The following is a 16,268-nucleotide window of genomic DNA, read 5'->3' on the forward strand; positions in this document are numbered from 1 at the left end:
ATGGGATGGTGGGCTGTGCCCCCTGTAATTAAAAATTGAAAACGGTGAGTGGACTTGGAGCTGAGCTGCGCCCTCCACAATTAGATTGAAGGACAACTACTTGGAGCTGATGGGCCCTGGAGAAACACACTGTTCCCCAATATTCCCCAATTAAAAAAATAATAAATGGTTAAAAAAAAAGAGAAAAGTAGTATCATAGAAACACTTTTTGTAAAAAAAAAAAAAAAAAAGAAAGAAAGAAAGAAAGAAAAAGAATGGGTTTAAATCAGATGAAACCATCAATCAGCGGTATTGATTTGGGCAGTTGCTTAGTCTCTCTGATCCTGAATTTCACTCTCTATAAAATGGAGATGCTAAAACCTAAGAAGAAGATTAAGTACATGATTATGTAAAATTTGGTAGTTTTTAAAGTGATGGGATAGATTTATGGAGTTCACTATGCTTATCTTTTTACTTTTCTGTTAAAACTTTTCAAAGTAAAAAGCTTTGGGTTTTTTGTTTGTTTGTTTGTTTTTTAAGTAAAAAAACAGTAATGGAGAGAAAACAATAGAGACAGTTAAAAAAGAAAATCGGAGGTTGCCAGGGCTTTGAGAAGAGGAAAGACTGAACAGGTGAAGCACCGAGGAGCTTTAGGGCAGCGAAACTATTCTATATGACGCTGTAATTGTGAATACATTCATTATACAAACCTATACAATATACAACACAGTTACGTAACTACAGGCTTTGGATAATGATCTGTCCATGGAGGTTCCTTGATTTGTAGTGAGTGTACCACTCTGGTGGGGGCTGTTGATAATGGGGGAGGCTGTGTGTCGCGCAGGGGACCCTGCTCGCTGTGCCATTTGTCATGCGGGGCATCCGGCGGGGTCTCTGCTCCCGCTCCCCACATAAAAACGCAGGACATGGTGAGGCCAAAAAGGAACACCCACGGAACCATAAGTAGGGGAGTCATATCACTATATTCTCACCGGCGGCATCCGCCTCTCTGCAATCCGCTCTTGCTAGCCCCCCCATTTTCCTGCTAACGTAGCCACAGCAGTTATATTAGTGGCCAATGGCTTACGGGTTACAGCTGATGGCCATCCAATCACAGGTGATGGCCATTTACTACCCGAGCCAGCACCTTTCTATGTGAGGCCGAGAGCCTGGAAACTGTTTTTTGGGGTTTTGTCCCCACACTGTGCCTGTGTGGGGCTGGGGAGTAACGGAAAATCTCTGTACCTTCTGCTAAATTTTTCTGTGAACCTGAAACTCCTCTTAAAAATCGTTTTTAAAAGAAAAAGAAAAAAAAAACCTTAATGACACCAACAACTTGACCTATTGAGAAATAAAGGCAACCATTAGGCATATATCATTATAATATTCAAATAAATGCCAAAGATGATAAAAACCTGGTATGCCTCAGAACTAGGGAAACAAGTAGGCTTGCAGGTAACTTGAGTCTTTTCCCAGGCAGAGACACAGAATGATTTTATTTACAAACCTCTCGTGGAAGTCAGTTGACCTTACTCCTTTAAGAAACATTCATGCCTCTTCACTTTCCAGTTTTTGCCAATTGTCAAATGTTCTCTAGAAAAAGGCAATATCTGAAATTTATCTTAAAAAGCACACACACACAAACCTCTATATCAATCATTAAATGAGAGAAAAATTTAACAGGCCTTGGTATATATATTCTGGAAATCTTGCCGCTGACAGACCGCAGAGTGAGTCAACAGTGACATCTAGTGTTCAACTGGAGCTTTTCTGCAAAGCCCCAGCGCAAAGAGAGGAGGGTCTTTATGTCAAAGGTAAGATGCACACCTGTTACGTACAACCAACCAATTGAGAGCAATGAGTTGCACTCACCTGAGCGTTTGTGATGCTGCCTCCACAGGCGTTCACAGGGAAAGGACACAGATTGTCCTAATTCCACCGAGACCCAACATCTCGCCGCCATGGTGCACGCCTCCAGTTAAAGAGTTGGCGTCATCCCCTCTGCCTCCACCTCCCCTCCATCCCACAGTCAAGACACAATGATAAGCCCTGGAGGCCAAGTGCCCTGGATAATTATTTAAGAGTCTTTTCTTGGTATAAATTGAACAGATCTTGTTAACTTTAGGAACTAATCCTGGTTTCGTATTAACTTTTCTTATTTAATTTTTTGGTATTAGTTTCAGGTGTACAAAACAACATAATGATTAGACATTTACACCCCTCACAAAGTGATGACCCCCCTCCCAAGTCTACTAACCCTCTGACATCATATGTAACTATTACCACTTTTTCCTGAACTCAATCAATAGCAAATTCTGGGGGAAACTATGAATCTTTTCTGTTCTATAAATAAGGGGCTATTTTTTATCTACACATGGCATTGATGGTCAATATTTTTTTTACTGGCAGTGGAACTCTTAAGGGGAGAAAATGAAATATTATTTGGAATGACAATGTTACAAAGCATAGGTAAATCAGATAAAAATAAAGTAGATATGGCTGCTCTGTTAAAAGCAGGGCTAGGTGGAAAAAAACTGAATCCCCAGTCTCAGCCTCCCTGAACACCACCCACGCCACCTCACTGCCCCTCTCCCATGCCCCCCACACTCTACTCCCTCAGCCCCAGCTCCTGAAGCTTTTCTGCACAGTCCTAGCTCCTCCCAACACAAGCCCTTTAAATTTGTATTTATTTTCTTTAGGTGACAATTGACAGAAAAGCAGTTGCAGACCTGAGCAAAGGAAATGAGGTACTTTAAGTGAAGATGTAAATTACTTAACACAGAAAACCACAAAGCGGGGGCTGGGCAGCAGTTTTCTTGCTGGAAAGAGAAGCTTCCTTTCTCTCTCTATGTCCCACCACCCCCTCTTCCACCCCTTCACTAACGGCACCCCACCTTTGGGTGAGGATGTCATCAGGCCCATTTAGAAAATCTCTTTGTGATTCTTCTGGGAGATTTTATACCCACCTGTTACTTCTTCAGGGCTTCCCACAGATGCAACTGTCAATGCCCCCCAAATTCTGAAGGTTTACCAGAAAGAGACTTAATGGTCAGTATCCCAAGGTCAATCTCACAGGGACAACATCCCCCTAAGAGTCCCATGCTTCCTGCCTGCCTGCAAAATATTCCTAAAACTGGGGCTTGAAGTTTTCCCTGTAATTATCCACTTATCCACTAAGAAATATAAATGAACATCTTCCAAAGTCTTCAAACCAAAAGAGCCGCATTTTTATGATTGGAAGTCACTTATTTTTCTTGATTGTGAAATTGAAAGTATTACCTAAACAAGAAACTGACAGCTGCCTCTCACAGCTAAAATGTCTTGGGTATGGTTTAATCAGAAAACAAATGAGAAAAACTCTTCTCGGTCCCCTTCACTCGGTCAAAACAGGCATGAGCACTTGGTAAGCTCTAGGTGACTGTCGTGCGGGGGACCCTGCTCGCTGCACCATTTGTCGTGCAGGGTCTCCGCTCCCGCTCCCCACATAAGAACGCAGGATACGGTAAGGCCAAAAAAGAACACCCACGGAGCCATAGATAGGGGAGTCAAACCAATATATTCTCGCTGGCGGCTGGGCTGGAGACACAGGAAGCAGGATGTACATAATCTGCCTAACAGCAGTCCGCGCTTGCCAGCCACCATCTTCTTGCTAGCCCCCATTCCTTTTTGCTAGCGTAGCCACAGCCGTTATACTAGTGGCCAATGGCTTACGGGTTACAGCTGACGGCCAACTAGCCACAGCTGCTGGCCATCTGATCACAGTTGATGGTCATTTACTACCCGAGCCAGCACCTTTCTATTGTGAGGCCGAGAGCCTGGAAACTGTTTTTGGGGGCTTTGTCCCCACAGTGACAAATGCATGGTCATCCCTACTTGATATTTACTGATGAGCGTTCACACTAAGTAATTTCTACAAGACAGGATTTCCTCTCAATACCACGTCTTAGCCATTCTCGGCCTCGGCACTACTGACATTTTGGATAAGTCTTTGCTGTGGGGGTCTGTCCGGTGCATTGTAGCCTGTTTAGCAGCATTCTTGGCCTCTGTCCACTAGATGCCAATAGCATGGGCCCTCCACCCCCCTTTAGGAGAACAAAAGATGTCTCCAGACACTGCCAAATGTTTCCTGGGGGACAAAATTGCCCTCCTCACTATGAAGAACCACTGCTTTATGTGAATTAAGTATGTAATTCTTGCAAAAATCCCTATGAACTAGATCATCTTTCTTCCATTTTACGGGTGAGGAAACAAAGATTGGGTCAAGTCCCCAATTTTACACAACTAAACTCAGTTGAGAGCCCAGGAATCCAACTGCAGGGGGCACGCTCTCAACCACTCTGCTACCCGCTCCTCTAACTGTTTATCCCACTGCTTCCCGGGATCTACAGACGCCTCAGAAGAGCTAGGAACTTCTCTGGCACTGCCACAGCGTTGCGTGGACGTGCTGCCTCTCCCAGAGGCCTGTGCAGTGAAATTTAAAAAACAAAAAAAGAAGACGAAAGTTAAATCAGTTCCCTTTCAGGTCTGCCCTTGTGTGTGAAACCAGGCCATGGGCACTTACAGGTCACTATAAAGTTTCAAGAGCAATCGCAACACAAAATTTCTCTACCTTAATCTCACCTTACTATGGAATGCCACCCTCCAACCTTTAAGTTTCTTCCAAAATCTTCGGGGATCCTGATTCACTCTGAGACCACAGCTGGAGCCCCCCCAGTGGGATCTTAGTGGGTGCTGTCTCTGTGGATTGCTTTCCCAGCAGTAACTCATCCAAACTTCCTAACAAGCATTTTATTCATTTTGCTATAGAGGAAACTGAGGACTAAAGCAGTTAAGGAACTTGCCTGAAGTTATTCACCTAGTTAGTGACAAAGCTAATATCTCAATGTCAAAGTCTGTGCTTTTAACCACTAAGATAAACTGTCCCCTTGGCCGCCCATGGTGTCACCAGTGTTTGTGGCTCAACTGTAACTCCCCATGCCTGAAGCAGCAACCAACATGCTAAGACTACGGCTATTGATGTAGAAAGCTTCACGTTGCACAGACAGCTTATTCTCAGGCCGCTGTCAATGTCACTGGTGCTAAGATGACAAGCATCTCCCAGTGTCCCCTGAGGGACCCAGGAAACAGCTTGCTCAGTCTTTTCCTCTTCTTTTTGTGTCTCCTCACTTTAAAAGTCAGGTGTGAGCACACGATGACAACAGAGAAGGAAAAACATCAGTGACAAACAGAGCTCAACCCAGAGTGCCTCTCCTCCACCACTGATTCTTTGTTCTTGAACAAAACTCTGTCTCTTGACTCTCCCCTCCCTCAGGATACAGGCTTTTCTCCTTCATTGTCTCAGCCAATATTTACTTAATCTCCTCCATATGTGAGCCACTCCACTAGGCACTGGGAATAGAATAATGAGTAAAGATAGATGCGGTGCCTGCCTGCTTCATGGAGCTTGCAGTTTATGGAATAGACAACCATTAATCTAATAATCACATAAATAGATTTAAGATGATGGCTGTGTTAAGAGCCGCAGAGAAAAAATGCATGATGTTATGAGATAGCATATATAGGAGCGGGGACTACGCCAGTCTGCAAAGTTGGGGAATGTTTTGTTGATGAACTCGTATGGAACTGAAACATAAAGATCTGAAGAATGGATAGGAGGTAAGAGCAAAAACCAGCTAAGAGGGAGATGTCATGCAGGAAGCTGAAGGGCGTTCCATGTGCACAGGCCACGAAGTGGGAAGAAGGAGCAAAGCCTGTCTACACAACAGGAGGCCGTTGTAGCTGGCTTGCAGAATGAGCCTGAAGACACAAGCAAAGGCGCAGAATCTCATGGACATGTTTAGGATTTGGGACTTTTCCCTAAGAATATTGCTTTAAGCAGGAGGGGACATGAGCTTATTTGCACTTTTAGGAGATCGCTTTGGTATGAAAGAGTAGACAGGAGAAGAATGAAGAGAGGCGTGAACCTATGTGCAGAATACAAATACATGGCTGACGGCAGCTCCTCTGAAGCAGATACTGCTGGTTGCCTACCCGGTAGCCTTACTCCTCCTGTTCTTGCTAACTCACAGGGTTGTGCTTTTGTTCCCAGTGGTTATGTGCCCAGTTAAAACTACTCACTTTCTCAGGCTCCCTTGTATTCACAGCTGGCCCAGTAAGCCAGTTCTGGACAGTATTTTCTAAGTAGAATTCCTGTTTGTGACAGGCACAGCTAACTTGCCCTTTGTTCCTTTACCCTACACCTTCTCCTTCCCTGGACATAGATGCTAAGTCTGGAGGTAGCAGCCATCTTGGAGCCATGAGGATAAAAGTCAAGTTGAGGATGAGGGGCAGGAAGCAAGCCACAGGCTACACAGCTGATGCACGGACTGTCCACTCCCAGACTTCTTGTGGCATAAGACAGGTAAGACCTATGTGCAGGGGTTCCTTGCTACTCACAGCTGAGTCCAATCCTTACGTCACCCACGAATCCCTCAGACATCCTGAGACATGCCTAAATTTTAGAGTGAACGCAACATCTGGTCTTCCTCCACATGTGCTCCAGAGATCACCTGTATCAAAATCTCCTAAGGTGGGAAGAGGTAGAACTGCAGATCGTCTCAGCCAGGAGGTGAAGGTTAACACCATCACCATCAGTCATGTTGATATATGCACGTTGGGGATGACGTGATGAAAATGGCCCTTACCTGGGTGCTCTTCCTCCCAGTCTAATCACAAGACAATTAGCAGACAAATCCCAACAGAGGAACATTTTACAAAACACTTGGCCAGAACTCCTCAAAAACAAGGCAAGTTCGAGAAACTGTCATGGCCAAGAGGAGCCTTAGACACAACTGAATGTAACGTGGCGTCCTAGATGGGCTCCTGGAACAGAAAGGGGGCATTAGGTATAAACGAAGGACATTTGAATGAAGTATGGACTTTAGGTAATAATGTATCAATATTGGTTCACTAGAGGTGGTAAATGGATCACACGCATGTAAGATGTGAATGACATAGGAAACTGAAAGTGGAGTATATGGAATTTTCTGTACTATCTTCACAATTTTTCTGTAAGTCTCAAACTGTTCTAAAATTAAAAGTCTGTTAGAATGAATATTGCAGTCACCATGCTAGTCCTACAGAAGCATCTGTCTTGAGTAGGACCCAGCTAACAACACACTCCAGTGTCAAAACTCCTAGTTCAGGCCTAATCTGGGCCTCCTGCAACACTTGAAAGGCAAGACCCTTTGGGCCGCCTGCTCAGCTGCCACAAGGAGAGATGCAGACCCTTCGACAGAGAAGGGTATTCAGGATCTAAGAGTGAATGTTCAGCCTCTAGAACAAAGCAGGCAATTCCTTTGTGAGATGTATTTTATTGGCATCAAATGCCTTTGGAGAAAAATTGCTAGTTTAATGTTTTGCCCCCACATTGGATTGGAACTTTTGCAATAATAATGGTAAACATCTGGACTGAATATTTGCACTTCTGTCATGAGTAAAATGAAATATTTGGTGTTTTTTTTTTAACTTCTTGGCTCCCACTTTTTTGGAGTAAAAGAGTAACAAAACCAATATTTATAAAGATTTGTCCATGGCTCTATAGTAATTTTTCATCAGGCTTGAAAGATCAAAATAATTATTTTCTGTAATGGAATTCAGACATGAATATACAGAAATACAGCCATCCATTAGCTACATTCAGATATATCAGGACCAAATTCTGTTGCAAAATGCAGCAACACATGCAGCCCCAGAAGAAGGCAGCATGGTGAAATGGGGGAAAAAATTAAACTAGAGATCCAAGGTCCAGATAGTAGGCTCCTCGCTTGTGTGACTTTGGAAAGGTAACTGGAACTCAATTTCCACATTAACAAAATGAGCAGTTTGGAAGAGATGACTTGTAAGTCCCTCTGAGCTCTAGAATTTTGAGTATGGAACCTCAAAGCCAGGAGCTGGTGTTGCTCCTAATATCACAGTAGTAAGGCTTGTGTTTGTAAACTCAAAATAATTCATAACTAATAATTCGATAACTAATCATAAACTCACATAAAATGTGAGTATAAAACTTCAGCAGTCTTAATCCTTGAGAATCGTGTTCACAAAATGAATTAGAGAGATACAACTGGTATCAAAGGCTATTTAACGATGGCTTTCAATCCATTTTGCCTCTATGATGGAAGCTGCCATGTGAGACAGTGAGAGATCCAAGGATGAAAGCTGACAACTAGTACAGAAAAGAAAAACCCCATAAATCAGATGTTTTAAACATGAAGCAGGTGTTGATGTTTATTTATACCTGGCTGCTGCATAGATTGTCATTGTTAAAAATTCAAAGTAGAAGTTCTCGTAGAAAAGGGCAAAGGAAGCAAACAGACAAGTCACTAAAGAAATGAAAGTTGTAAACAAGCATATGAAATAATGTTCATCCTAATAAACAGATGAGGTGCCTTTTTTATTCTTTGCCAATTTTTCCCCCCAGTATATATCCCAACGATGACAGAGATGGTGAAACTCTACTTTCATACATCACTGCTAGAGAGAGCATAAACTGGTACAAACCTTCTGGAAAACCTCTGATGATGTACATAAAGTATGATTTAAATATTCATGCCCTTAGATTCTGCAATTCCACCAAGAACACAGGACAAAGCAATATGCATGAAGATGTTCATTGCAGAGGAAAATTGAAAACAACCTCTAAATGTCCAAAAATAGATGAAAGGCTGTAAAATGTGTTCCATCTACTCAATTTAATATTATGCAGCTTTGTAAAAATGATACACTCGAGGCCACTTACTGACAGAAAGTGTTTATGACCTGTGAAATGTGGTAAACTGTCACTTCACGTATACATGTATCTTTGGCTTACATGATGTTTTTCAATTTTTCATTTAGTAACCAACATTTTAAAATTGATAAAATTTATATAAAATTCATGTTTGTTTGGTTCTTGTCAAAAAATTAGAATAATTGGCCAGACAGCCCTTTTGCATGACAACAATTGATAGTTTGGAGCTGCGTAGTAATTGTTCCCTTTAGGACGAGGAATACATAACGCCCTTTAATCTGCAGGCCCTACTCAGTGACCCTTGGAGATATTTGAGTTCATGACCCCTGGCCTAAATTTAATAAACAGGATATACTATTGTACATAGAAATTTCAAATATAGGCACAAAAAAGAAGTGAAATCTCCCAAAATGTTATGAATGATTGTATTCGAGTTCTAGTATCATGGTTGGTTTTCTTTTTCTATTTTAAAATGTTCTGCGTGACTTTTTTGTTTTAAAAATGGGTGAGAAATGGACCTAAGTAAATGTGACCTTTCAACAGCTGTCCAGTCTTTTAGTAAATATCAGTGATTTCCAGCAATCAGAAAATAAAGGTGAAAGCCACACGTCTCCTCTCCTATAATCTTGCGACCAGGTGCTACATTACAATGAGTGAGTCTTAGGCCAAATTCTTCTAAACAAATAACACTGATTTGCCAGGAATGGCACGTGTTTCCTGTAATCTCAGAGAAGACCCTCCCCCCCCACCCCTTTCTTTCCTCAGCACTGACAATATTGAAATCAAAATTTGGGAGAAACTTGAGTGAAAGTTTCATTTATAGGCAAACACAACAGTATTTCCATAACAAAATCGAACAACACAGTGTCAGATCTGTGAATCCGGCAAATGGGGCTCAAAGCCTTGAGCACTGCTGGGTTTAACAGGTTTTTAACACCTTCTTCCTGCAAAGATGATGGAGGCCAGACAGTCTTTCTAGCTGAGCACTTACATTGACTAGTACTCATTTAACAAATGGAAAAATCATTCCTCACACCCTTCAACAACCATCTTTGGAAAGTGGATTCCTGATTAAGATATTTCAAATACTGTATGTCTGTAAGATATATGGTGAAGTTTACTTATCCATTTCATACTACGAATGCTGAAAAAAGCTTCAAGTAAATTGCTACTTAAAAACTACAGCTGTTGGTTTTCCAAAGATCTGGGCTTTATCTAGCTATTGTGTCCGAATTTCATTTTGAATTTATAATACGGTTCTTTCTAAATTTAATAATACTGTTCTTTTAAAATTTAATCTCACTAAATACTTAGAATATAGACGAGTAGCAAAATCTGATAAACCCCATTTGGTTAGTAAATGATCAAAGGATGAGACTAAAGACCTGGTTCCCTGACTCAGTTCTTCAATACCTAGTCTTCTAAACCCATATCTTAAAGGACTTCCAAGTTGATCAATTGAGATGCCAAGTGTCCTTTAGTAGTGTGTCAAAATAGGATAGGGAGTAATACTCTGGAAGCAAATAATAGCACTTCTGGAAACAATGTAAACAGAAAGTTCAAAATGGCTGGCCACTTTCGCTCTGTACCTGCTAGTGATTTGGAAATTGAATATCCTCTTCTCAATGCAACTTACTCGAATTTAAACATATTTTTTTGTGTGATATTAGTAACAGAGATCAGAGGAAATGCATAAATGCACTGATCCAATTGAAAAGAAGCCACATTTGTGCCATCTATTGTTCACAGGGCCCCGAGTGGTGAATTAAATGGAATTATGGTCAGGACCAACACTCCTTCAGGTCTTTGAGGTTAGCACTAATCTCCGCCGCCGTCTCCCTGGCATGCAATACCGATTTTGGTTTACTATCTCGGTCAGGGGTGGAGGAGTTTCAGAGGCTTAACCCACAGGCCAGGAAACGAATGAGGGTTCTGCCAAGTCCCAAATATGTTCAGCCCAGTAATTTATTCTGGAAGTAGAAAGATGATCATTGGGTAGGTCCGTGGACTCAGTGGACCTACTGTGTTAGTCCTGGGATAGGACTCATTTATTACCTGCATCCCATATGCCCCATTCTAAAAGGCACATTACAGTGATACTCTTGTCCCTGAGTATCAATTTCAACGTGGACAGTGTGTTCCATGGCCTCAGTTTGTGTACACTTCCTTCCCCACGTTTTACAAGTAAATCGCCATAGGTGCTTTTGAGGAAGGGCTAGGGGAGTCATTGCCAAGGGTGCTGCAAAGCTCTCCTTCTTAGGGAGCCAACCTTTCCTTCAGTCAGTAGTTTCTGGGTCTGGAAAGTAGCCAAGGTCTGAAAACTCAGCAAGAGATCACAACTTTGTTAGGGTGGCTGTGCCCTGCCTATCTCCTGATCGTCCCTCCATCCTTGAGATCTTTTGATGATATAGCTTGAGCAATACTCTTATTGGCTACCCATTTATTTTGCCCCTAGTGGTGCCATGTGCTGTTAGCCATCTCCAAATCTCTGCAGGCACCCCTCAGACCTAACCACTCATTATGATAATTGTGCCCACTTTTCTTCGGATTGTGAAACTGGGCCCCTGTCCTTCTATCCCCGTTGTTAATCAGGGAGCTAACGTCTGGCCTACGGGGCTACCCCTGAGTTTCTCAGTGATGCCAATGCTCCCTCCCCAATGCATTCCTTGTCACTTTGGCCTGTGTGTCCATCGTGCCTTCCTGGGTGCCCCCTTGAAGAAAACATAAATACTTTATTGTTTGCTGCAATAATATACATTCATAGAAAACCAGGTGTTTGATCTGCTAATTACAGGGTTTTTCCCGGGTGTACATTAAAATAAATGTTAATATAAAAATGTCCTTCCGTCTACCACCTGAAACACATAGAAGAACCTTTGAGAAATACTACAATAGGGAAACATTTAGAAAATAAGGAAACCCTCCAGCCGCCTGCACATCTGTGGATGCTGGTCCAACTAACCACTTGTGGCTTCTAAAGTGGTCACTACAGTCACCCTCGAGTCTCTGTCATGTGTCCACTGGACTTGAGCACAGATCTACTCCTTGACTGGCTGTACAATGAGGGGAGGTCCTTAAACTCATCTGTTTCTCAGTATCTTTACCTTTTCATTTAAAGGGATTATGGGAAGAGTATCTGTTCCTTCCTATTTCTTGTAAATAGAACACATATCCAACTGAAAAGTAAATACAGAAAACTTTTAATTCCTTGAAAGGAAAGTTTCCTGGATAATTCCATGTGTTTTTATAATCAGAGAGACAACCTTAACCTTACTCATTCATTACCAAAACTAAAGACTGTGGTTACAATTTATTCTCCATAGATGCAAACAATCTCATCTATTTTGACATCAAAAAGGCAGAAAGACAAAACAGAGATGAAACAATATGATTTTCTAGTTTTAAAATTTATTTTATTGTTTGTTTCTTATTGTTTGTTTCACTGTGTGTATGTTTATCTTGCAAGAGCCCACCGAAGTGAGGGAAAATATTTGCAGGCTAATTTTAAACAACATGAGAGAGATTAAGCACTAAATATGAAAAAATAAGACTTTTAGCTTACTTGTTCTACTAGAAAGAATTTTCCTGAAACATACCACTGAAATTGGTCTGCAACAGCATTAATAAGTGGAGAACATGTATCTCCTGTAACAAATAACTTAAACAGTGTATACACTACCAAAATTGCTAGTCAGGATATGGCAATTTTCAAGCCACAGTCCCCTGGGACAGACAAAAAAACAAGTTACTTTTTAACCTGAAGTCAGAAGAGCAAGATCTGCAAAAGTAACAATATTGCCATTGTTCTCAGCAATCTACTGATGAGTCCTATAAATTCTGAAAGTCTTTTCAATAAAATGAACCAGGATTTCTTGGCAAACTCCTTGCCTAAGGGGCAAGTAACTTCTGAAGCTGGATTTCTCAATCTGTGGATAGATGCAAGCTGTATTGGCAGCACTGCTCCATTTTGAAAATCATCTTCAGAATGAAAGTCCAGCAATGACCTTCTTCAATGCCTGCTGAGCTGCGAGTTTGCACTAGAGATCCCTGGGCAGGTGCAACTCTTAGCAGATAAACCGGAAACAGATTAAAGAGAAGAAAGTAGAGGTCAAACACTTCTGTTTACAGATGCTATCCTGGATAAAATATCACGAGTTTTGGACTAGAAATGGGCAATAAGCACAATGGAGGTAATTGGATATCAATAATGCTGAGAAGTTAAGATGCCTGAAGATAGAGCCTTTTATACGTAGCTGCAGGACGTTCTGCTTGGGACCATTCTCTTGGGAACTTATGTCTCAGCAGTACTCCTAGATGTTTCTATTATCTAATACATGTGTATTTCTGAATTACCATAACTGATACTCAAAAATGATGCCTCTGACACCCTCTGAGGCATCTGTGGGTTCTTTCAAATTAAAGCAAGTCACATAGTGCCTGGTATTATTTTGGCATTAGCCTCTATTCTATAACAATTATTTAAAAATTGCTAATCCACGTGGGGCTCAACCAGAGCTCTTGCTATTGATCTTATTGTTTCATTAACTAGGATATCCCACTCTCTCAATAGGATTAATCATTCCAGCTTTCCTACAGTACAACGAAAACCAAAACAAGAGCAATGGATGCTTGGAATCGAATCACCCACGATGAACTATCCCGTCGACCAGTTCACTGATGCAAGATCCCCAGGGTGTTTTAATGCAACCTGCACATCCCACAGAGCAAAGTACTTGTAAAGCCCAGATGTCCAAATCCTCAGATTTTTATAGGATTCAGAATCATTTTTCATTAGGCCCTCAGCTTATTCACTCTCATCTGCATGCATCTGTCCAACTTTGGTTGGCTGCTGAGTTCCAGTGGAAGAATTCCAATTCTGCCATCTAGCCTCTCTTCTAGGGACTTGGAAATGGAAGGTAGTGCAGTTCTTTCTGGCCATCTGCCAGGCACGGTCCCCCCGGCTTCTTGGGGTAGGTTTGACGGGCAATTTTAAAGAACTCTTCTGCAGCATCAAGAGCGATGAGACGGTCCTGCCAAAAAAAAAAAAAAAAAATTAAAAATAAAAGTGTCGTCAAGATGGGAACCATGCCATGTCGATGGGAAAACCAATCTAACAACAGTAAAAACCCACCCTAGAAACAATAACAAGTAAACATGTATTCAATTTTTCTCAAATTTCAAGATACACCTCACTCCTTTACTTACATTATCCAAGAAACATTTCACCACTCTTAAGAGTCCCTTCAAATTCTTTTTCAACCTAGGTTATATAAACAATATTTGTCACATCTCTGACCTATAAATGGTTCCAGAAGCAGAACTGGCTAAAAAAGATACAGATTATTGAGCCACAGCCCAAGCCTCAATAGGTCTGAGTACAATCCAGAAATCTGAATTTTAAAGCCCTCCAGGTGATTCTGATGCTGTTGGCCATGGAAACCCAGAGTCTGAGATGCCAGTACCATCTGCCACCTCCCATTGTGGTGCTGCTGGCGGTGTTAGAATGATGAGTGTAAAGAATAACAGAAAAGCAAAAATTTAAAGCAAAATCAGGGCAGATGAAAAAAATGCATCCGCTTACCACAACAAAGAGGTATCGCTCTGAGAGCTCCCAACTTGTTGGGAAAATAGTGGTCTCTTCAGCCAGTTTTAACAATATCTCCCGAGCTCCTCTTGTGTTTTTAGAATCACTGATGGTGCTCAGTTTCGTCACCGACAACAAAGAGTCTGCTTCCTTTTGAAATCCTAAAGTGAAAAAGAAAAAAAATGTACCTGTCATGTAAAGTAGTCACAGGAAATGATCACCCTGCAGGACATTAAGAGACCCAAATGTTGATTCTGAACCAACACCAGAAAACCGAAGTCAAAGACACCACGTGCTGCTTCGCAGCTTGGTGTGACTGGGGGGGTCTTTTATTAAAATCATTTGACATTTCTTCTTGTTTAATTTCCTTTGTTAACTTTTTTCCTCAGAGGTAAGCCTCCCATACTCACCGACTGACGCTTGCTGCATTTATTCTGGTTTGAGAACCTCCTCCCAACTCCCCACTCTTCACCTCCTCCCCAGAATTCCCACCTGCCTTTGCAGTTTGGGAGCCGTAAAGGGGTCACTTCCAGGTCCCTACTTTTCCAAGCCCTGATTCCAGTGCCATGTAGTACTCAATACTGAGGACAGATGGAATAACACATGGCAAAATGTATCCTCAAGACACGGGCTGATGATAACAGAAACATCAGATGTTTATGCTGAAGGAGATACAAGGAGGACAGGCTGGGGAAATAATCAGCACACCGTAGCCTGACGTAGTCAATTTCTGACATTCCTTTGATAAAAACCGTGGTGAAAAAAGTGAAGATGAACGATCACAACGGCTTATTCTTACCATTTCATAATCACTTTCAGACTCACCTAAATCTTCTAAAATGCGCTTCCATCTATTTCTCACTTCCCTTCGAATGTGTCGCAAGGTGTAGATATCATAGTTGAGTTTTTGCCACTCCTGTAGGAAAATAAAAATTCAGTTTTATATTTACCCTTTGGGCTAAACCTTTCCCCAAACTTAAGCTGTTTAAACATGTGTTTCTCCTCTCCACTAATTTTCAAAGCATATCTAAAAGAAGAAGAGATGAGGGAGATGGGCTTGATAAGAATACATAGGCCACCATTTCTGGAGAATCTGCTGTATAGCAGGAGATACGACACATTACATAAATTATCCTAATTAAACTCTTCACACGATCTAGTCTTTCAACTTCAGTGATCTCACCTGTAAAGCAGGGATAACAACAGTGAATGTTCCACTTAAGATTCTTATACAGATGAAGGGTATATAAAAGCACAGTGCCTGCCCACAGGGAGCACCAATAAAATCCATGTATCCATGAAGCCATTTTACAGATAAAGAAACTGAGGCCCAAAGAAGTTAACTGGCTAATCCAATCATCCAGCTAATAGGTACCAGAATTGGTATTTGGATCCAGGTCTGACTAAAAAGTTCATGAGGAAAATTACACAAAGAATGGATGTCTTCCTTTTATCGGGATAAAGTAGACCCAGGAATCCCAAGTTTCTTGATTCCCAGCCAATGTTCCCTTTATTGTATCTCAGCATTGCTCTCTGTCATTTATATTCCCATGATAAGATGGATCTTTCAAGACATCGACTGAACTATTATAAGGTTATCATCCTGAAAACTTCAATCTTATGGGTAGTAAACAAACATGTTGGCCCCAAAACAAAACTTGAATATTTCAGGAGCATTACTGAGCTCCTTTACCGAGCTAAAGCATTCCTTTAAAATGTCATGGACATTTGTTTTTTAAGGAGCCTTATCTATATACAATAGTCATTTTATAAGATATACTTTTTCCTCTTCACAAAAACATGAAGCACACAATGATCCTAAAGCACAGCTTAAAAGAACACCATTCTAAATGCTCAACGTAAGACTCAAGTTATATGCTATTTTGATATTTTCTTTTAACTGAAAATGTTTCAATGATGCCATTATTTTCCTACCAA

At 41.3% G+C, this 16,268-nt stretch overlaps 1 protein-coding gene across 1 annotated transcript in view; it reads right to left on the bottom strand.

Annotated features, from left to right (window-relative positions):
• Nucleotides 1-11,929: 11,929 nt before the first annotated feature.
• Nucleotides 11,930-16,268, bottom strand: part of MREG (melanoregulin) — a 58,081-nt gene continuing 53,742 nt past the window's right edge. The window contains exons 3-5 of the mRNA XM_081051920.1: nucleotides 15,156-15,246; nucleotides 14,328-14,491; nucleotides 11,930-13,776 (exon numbers count right to left, since the gene is read on the bottom strand). Of these exons, the coding sequence (XP_080908046.1) occupies nucleotides 13,642-13,776; nucleotides 14,328-14,491; nucleotides 15,156-15,246 (390 nt within the window). The 3' untranslated portion in view covers nucleotides 11,930-13,641. The remainder of the gene's footprint in view (nucleotides 13,777-14,327; nucleotides 14,492-15,155; nucleotides 15,247-16,268) is intronic.

This window comes from Rhinolophus hipposideros (assembly GCF_964194185.1).
Source record: "Rhinolophus hipposideros genome assembly, chromosome: 6".
Taxonomy (NCBI): Eukaryota; Metazoa; Chordata; class Mammalia; order Chiroptera; family Rhinolophidae; genus Rhinolophus; species Rhinolophus hipposideros.